The 7,500-nt window shown below is 39.4% G+C and overlaps 1 protein-coding gene across 2 annotated transcripts in view; it reads left to right on the plus strand.

Moving 5' to 3' along the window:
• The window catches only part of LOC144962498 (ATP-binding cassette sub-family G member 8-like), a 37,534-nt gene that overhangs the window by 25,121 nt on the left and 4,913 nt on the right, over positions 1–7,500 (plus strand). For both annotated transcript variants that reach the window (XM_078895496.1, XM_078895495.1), the window contains exons 7-12: positions 1,043–1,188; positions 2,201–2,352; positions 3,573–3,712; positions 4,053–4,252; positions 6,321–6,397; positions 7,226–7,327. In XM_078895496.1, the coding sequence (XP_078751622.1) occupies positions 1,043–1,188; positions 2,201–2,352; positions 3,573–3,712; positions 4,053–4,252; positions 6,321–6,397; positions 7,226–7,327 (817 nt within the window). The remainder of the gene's footprint in view (positions 1–1,042; positions 1,189–2,200; positions 2,353–3,572; positions 3,713–4,052; positions 4,253–6,320; positions 6,398–7,225; positions 7,328–7,500) is intronic.

Here is a 7,500-nt window from a genome sequence, read left to right on the forward strand (position 1 = left end):
GGACGAATGCATGTGTGTGTGGATGGATGGATGGATTAATGGATGGATGGATGGATGGTTGGTTGGATGGATGGATGTGCAGATTTGTCCGTCAGTGGTATGACACAAGACTTTTAACCTAAAGGTTCCAGATTTGATTCCTACTTCAGACGGCGTAATGTTTAGTTCTTGGAGCGGGGTGTTTATTCATATCCTCTCACTATACCCAAGTGTAAAATGAGAACCTGGCCCGCAACTGTGCTGCATCTGTCGAAAAATATATCTCATTACAGTTGTCATATTTTGTTCTAAATGTTAAGTTTTTCTGTTGAACTGGGACCCATTGTGAAGCGCTCCGATCACACGGGGACGTCAGAAAAAACCCCTCTGAAATTTGTTATAAACAGAAGAGTTTTATATACTCCCACGTCACGGTGTGACTTTCGCCGCTGAACCGCCAGGTTTGTGGACTGCCTAGTGAGTTGTCTTTAGTAATGGCCCAGGAAACAAATGAACCCATTGTTTGAACTATTGAATGCATCTCACGATTTGTTTTCTTTTGTGACCAAAGACTGTCTTTTGACGTCATTTAGGGGTTATTATCAGGCCATGAGTTTACGAAGGCTACATTCTGTCTCGTACCTCTTTCTCGCAAAATGGCGTTAACCCTCTCCTTACTAGCCATTTTCAGGATTTTCCCCAAATCTTAACACCCAACTAACACAAAATATATTTTTATCACTTAAACACAATAGCGGTACAGTTCTTGCGATACGTAATTTCTTTAGCAAAACATGATTTACAACACACTGTTCATTTTCTTTAAATTTTATGATGTACAACAGAAATTTGATTAAGAAAAATGTTAGTTGTATCGTAACGAATGTGGCGATTTTCCTATAGTTGGTATGGAGAGGGTTAAACAACGAAAGTCAGACCGTGCCAAATGTAGTTATCAAATATTTTAGAAGATATTTTCTTGCTTGAAAGTCCCTCGTATCTATCTCTTGGTTATTGCTCTGAATAAAAGCTTATCTATTCTTTCCCCCTCCTATATCCTCAGATTCGAGATCTTCAATGCCGTAGACGTGGTCATGATCTTGTCACGTGGTCGTATCGTCTACGAAGGGGCCACAAAAGACATGGTTGGCTATTTCACCACCCTGGGGTTTCCCTGCCCGGACCAAATTAACCCCTGTGATTTCTACAGTAAGACAACCATTCATTTTTAAACTCTTGAATTTACGTTTTGTCAAAGAGATAGATAGATAGATAGATAGATAGAGAGAGAGAGAGAGAGAGAGAGAGAGAGAGAGAGAGAGAGAGAGAGAGAGAGAGAGAGTGAGAGAGTCAATAAAATCCTTTTTTATTTCAAAAGTTGTTTATATTTTTCATGATTTTCTTTTGGATTAGTTGATGTCATAGATTCGAGACTAATTTTGGCATAAATTTGAACTCACACGATGACGGTGTATCCGCGGACAGCTTGCAATCCTTATGTCAGTAGTGTAGATAAAAGGTCTTCAATTCACGACTCATTGTGGCGGAAATGGCATTTAAAGGTTTCGTTTCATAAATTACTTTAAATCTTTTTTTGTCATGTTCCGAAATACATGTTAAGTGTTTCTGTTGACCAGCGAACCCATGTAAAGCGCTTTGAGCACATTTCATGGATATTGCGCTTTATAAAAGCTCAATTTTTTGTTTTGTGTGGTTATTGAGGTTTCCCAATCGATATTTAGAGAGCGTTGTTGTAAGTTCGATGTTTAGAGCATTTTTTGGACATAACTGACATGTTTGTATCAAAATTTGTTTTAAAATGCGTGCGAGAAGTGTTGTAGGCCGTTGGTCTATTCAGTTTTTTTTACTTAAAGAACCTCCAGAAAACTAAGGTTATATTGACAATCTCCTAATTATTGAATATAATCAATTACGTTTTGCCTACTTAGCGGAAAAAATACAATGAAATAAAAAGAAAACTAACAACATCCCAAACAAGACAAACTCCACAGACGACAACAACAACAACAGCAACGAAAAAAAAAAAAAAGACAAACAGACACCCCCCCCCCCTTTTTTTGTTGTTGCAATTTCTCTTTTTTTCTAGTCATTTTGATATTAGTTTTACATGTTGATACATTGTTCACTCTGACATCATACTGGTATGAAGCGACGGGTAATTTATTTGATTAAAAAAAAATGAATTTTGTTTGTTTATCAGTTGACTTGGTAACTGTTGACACGACGAACCCCGCGAGAGAGGAGAGTTCCACTGAGATAGTAGAGGGTCTACTTGACGCTTATCAGGCTACAGTTCATGTCACTCACTCCGTGCCAAGCGCCCTGGAAGTTGTCACAGCCAATCAGTTTCAAGTAGGTGGTAATGGTGGTGGTGGTGGTGGTGGTGGTGATGATGACGATGATGATGATGATGACGATGATGATGATGATGATGATGATAATGAAACCTACGATATAGATAATCCATTGACAAATTAAGATCAAACAATTTATTTTAAAAAATTAATTGTCACTTTGAATTTTCAGACAGTTCAATTACTTTTTATTGATTTTTTTAATAGGCACATTGAAAATAATTGCATACGTACTTATCGTAGTACATGTATCATTTTTTGACACAATTAATTTGTATAAAGAGTGAATGCGTTTATACCCTGTCTCAGTCCCTTGATCACTAACTGAGTAATAAAATCATAGAGCCAATCACAAAGGACCATTATCCCGGTTTTTAGCGGCTATCTGGAAATGTTCTATGACACGCGATTTCGGATCAGAAGGTCCTGACCGTTAACAGTATTGTCTCTGTCGAAAACATTTGTAATATCTCCAAACAGTCATTACCAGTCCTACATGTTAAGTGTTGCTTTTGGTCAGGGACCCATTGTAAAGTGCTTTGAACACGATCAGTGGATATTGCGCTATACAAACGCTATTTTTTAAAAGGCTTATTGTTTCCCGTAATGCCAAATAAGTATTGGCAACCCTTGTTCTTCGTTTCCCCGACTCCAGGCGGGGTTGCATATTATAGAAGATGGAAGTCGGCTCGGAAAAATTCGGTCCCTCTAGGGGGCCGGGACGTAGACTCCTCGAAACTGGGACAGAAGTTGACAGGCTTCTTTCTGCGCCAGCAAGAGGAGACATCGGATGTTTCAAATAGACTGGGATCAAGACCCAGCCTAGCGACAGCGATGCTTCTTCAGAAGGGTCTTTTCAACAGTCCCACTGGTACGCTCTGTGGCAAAGAACCTGAAACCGCAAAGCATCTGGTCGAGCGTTGTGTTATAACGAGGCTACTGAGTGGATTGGCGACTGGGCTGCGTGGCTCAGCGGTAAGGTCTTTTCTTCGTATCCGAAAGGTACCGAGTTCGATCAGCCGCCGCTGTGCTGTGTCACCTCGCCCTAGCTCAATTTGCGGCGCTGCACTGCGGCTGACGCCTGGGTTATTCTAGTCTTCCCTTGTAATACACCATAGAGACAAATTTCCCCCTTGGGAAACCATTAGAAGCTACTGCCATAATGCTGAGCCACCGAGCCACACATATAACAATTTCATATGTCTTTGCCTTATTTAGATGTCTGTGGAATCAGGTGTGGCTCATTTCCCATCAAAGTCTACGGATGATCAGAGGAAAAGACTCCAGAGTATGCTGCAAGTCGTGGAACTGAACAAGAACAGTCCTGGTCTATGGATGCAGTGTTGGACACTGACCAAGTGAGTAGCCATCATAGTCACCTCAACCACCACTAACACCACCACCATCACCACAGCCACCATTAACACCACCACCACCATTATCACCACTATCACAGCAACCACCACCACCAACAACAGCATGACCACCATCATCACCACCATTACCATTAACGCAACCACTACCATCATTACAATCACCACAAGCTCCATTACCACAACCACTACTCCCACCACCGCCACTATCACAACTATCACAACAACCACCACCGCCTTCACTACCACCACCATCACCGCCATCACCACCACCACCACCACCACAACCACCACCACCACCATTTATTTATTCACCAATCTCCAGACGTTGCGTCCGAGTGACTGTAGAAGACTACCCCGTGTTCATTGTTAACATGATTCAGGCCCTGTTCATGTCTGTTCTACTGGGGGCCGTCTACGTCAACTTGGAGCTTACACAGGTTTCTATACGTGATTGGTTTGGTCTCATGTTTATGATGTCCGTCATGTACCCCTACATGGTCATCCTCGCACAAATTGGAAACTGTAAGTAGACAGGATATTCACCTTAATACGACTCGGTAGGCAGAAGAATAAACTACGAAAAGGAGACAAAAAGCCCAATTCCTAAAGAAATAAAAACAAGAACAAACAACCCCCCAAACCCCCGAAAAACAACAAATAAAAAAATAAAAACAAAACAAAACAACAAAAGCAAACCCCACCCCTCCCCCAAAATAAATAAATAAATAAATAAACTAAGTGACGTCCATTTCGTTCCTTCTATTGGCACGGATGTCTTTCTTCACTATTATCTTATAGAATGAGTTCCGGATTATTCAATCAACATACAGTGCATACAACTATAAAAATTACGTCATTTATAGTATATTTATTTAAACCTGTCGAGTAAACATTTCAGTGCTTTATATTATTGACTCGAAAAGTTGTATAAAAAGTAGTTTTTGCCCATGTTATCGATAGATAACTGTGAGCCGACGACCGGCTCATAGCCAACTTAAGTAGTTGCCTATCATCTGAAGCAATCTGAAATTCAGATCCTGAGCTTCACTAAAAATCTTAACACAGCGATTTAAAAAAATGTATATTGTCGTCAGATGTCAAGATGCAGTCATTTTATCAATGTGTCAACACATTGAGATAATTACTCACATACTTTATGGTTGACTTTTCGGCTTCTTGGCATCTGCTAAAGTTAGCTATGGTTTGAGCTTAACTTACCTTATCCTAGTGGTTCTTTGGTGGAATACAAGGTGCCAACAAAGTTCTTCCAGGTATCTCTGTGCTGGGCCAGCCAGCTCATCTCATTCCATGTCTTTCCAGCTTCTTCCATCTCCTTGACTGTCCTCCTCCAGGTGCCCAATGGTCTATCTCTCTTTCTCTTTCCCGATGAAGACCATCTTAGGCGGTCAGGATATATTCATTTGGAGAACGTGACCCATCCATTTACATCGTCTCTGCTTGATTTCATCCACAATGTCTTGCATTCTTGATTGTGGGGCCTGGAAATTTCTTTGTTGGTGATATGCTGTTACCACCCTGTTTCAGGATTCTGCATGAATCTACCGCATAGAGAAATTAATCTCAAACGCTTTACATGTTGGCTTATTGGCTTTGGGAAAGGAATAAAGAATACAACGTGAACAAAACTTTCAGAGTTCTAATGGCATCTTGGCAATTTGCAGATCTGTTTGAAACGGTTTTCGTTGTAAGTGACACAATGAGAATTAAGGAATGTTTTTCAGACTTTTTCGTTAACAGAAAAGAGACAGTAAAAGGGAATGAACGGGTTAAATGGCAGGGAATATTCTGATTGGTTAAAGCTTAATATCGCATGTACTGTCGATTGACGACTTGCCTAAAATAAACCTTTGATACTTGAGTGTAGTTGACCGATTAATTGTTGAACTGTTTTCACTCACTTCAAAATTCTGGCAGCATTGGCTGATACAGTGGAACACTGACAAAGCCAGCGCCGCCGTGCCAGAAGAATAGGTTGACATTAATCGAGATTAACTTTATCCATCATCAATAGAATATACTTAGATAATAATGAACTGATAAATTGGGACCAGCAAGTGGTGTTCACTTTAAGCAGAAGGTGACTTTAAGATGATGACTTTATGCAGATTCAACTGTATTTTGCATAAACGCATACCCCTCAATACGTACTGAGTTTTTACTAATTAATCCTTCCATAATTTGTAATGACGAAAAGTGATCATTAGTAGTTGGGAATTTCTTAGCAATTTGTTTTTGTGTCATTGAATGACAGTTAATGTATAGTACCGTACTCTGGGGAAAAACCCTTATTTTAAAATTTGTCCAGAAAACTCATAATTCAAATGTCGATCAATTTAAATGACCCTCATTGAAAAAAAACCCTCTCAAACCTGGGACTTCGCGAAGTCCCAGGTTTGAGAGTTGTTTTTTTTTGAAGGACGAGTTTGCTGAAAATTTAAAAATATGGATTTTTCCAGAGTTCGGCAATATACACGTATCTCTTTTAGTTGGCAGTTTTCTTGTAATGCAATTCGTCTATAATCTTGTCATTTAATGACAATATAATCAAATACATGTATATCTCTGACAGGCCACGAGGAAAGACGGTTTTTATACTTCGAGCTACAAGACAAATTATATCATCCTGCCGCTTACTACTTTGCAAAGGTAAATATTTTTTGGAGGGACGTACAGTGCCAATCTAGTAGTAAGTCGGAATGACTAAATTGGTTGGGATCTTCTGACCTCACATGGTGGACGGGGGGTCACTTTTGCTGTGTCTTTAATTGTAACGTTTAACTTTCTCCTTACCAGCCATTTTTAGAACTTCCCGCGAAAATTCACACCCACCCGACACAAAATATAGACTCTTCCTAATCAAACAAAAAAGGAACAAGTGCATTCTATACAGAATGTTGTTCAGCAAAATGATGTCTACAATGCAGTGTTTAGTATTTATATCTGTAATCAAAGCATTTCTTTAAAATTTGTCATGTACAAGAGGAATTAGAATGAGAAAATTGTCGGTTGTATCGTAACGAATGTAACGATTATCCTATCGTCGGTAAGGACAGGGTTAAGAAACAAGACAATACTCTTTTTAACTCAAATTTTAGAATCAAAGCTTCAAATTAAATTCACTATACCCCATTGGTTTTGTGAAAAACCTGATTACAGTGTTACAGTAAAACTATTACGAGGCGTCCCTATTATCATAGTATAAAACTCCTAACAGGCGTCATGTCTCGTTCTATATGTTACGTGTTGCTGTTGGTTAGGGACTTTTTGAAAAGCACTTTGAGCACGTTGAGTGGATATTGCGCTACATAAAAGCTCACCTGTTTTTTGTTTGTTTCTTTTCTAGATAGTTGATATAGTTTGCACACTCTCTGACCTATCAATTGTACACCCTTGTTCATGTTGTATCTACTTGTAGTAGGGGTTAATGTGTTAAATATTATGTATATTTGTTCCATTGTTTGTTTACATCTACAGATAATTTGTGAGTTACCCTTGCATCTGGTCTATGTGTTAACGTATTGTATTCCTGTCTACGGCATGGCAGGCCTCAAATACGACCCGTATACGATTTTCATGGTAAGTTTTCATTTAAGGATTATCATTAGTCTGGCAGTCCTGGTCAGTCGCTCAATCATTTCCCGTGACCAGTTTGTTGTCGGGGAGGGAAGAGGGGTGGACTTGCAAAATGCAACCTTAATAATTTTGTGCCATTCATATCGGACATTGGCCTTCTTTATCAGCTCGTATAA

Source organism: Berghia stephanieae, chromosome 1 (assembly GCF_034508935.2).
Source record: "Berghia stephanieae isolate SIO BIC M18660-M18661 chromosome 1, UCSD_Bste_1.3, whole genome shotgun sequence".
NCBI lineage: Eukaryota > Metazoa > Mollusca > Gastropoda > Nudibranchia > Aeolidiidae > Berghia > Berghia stephanieae.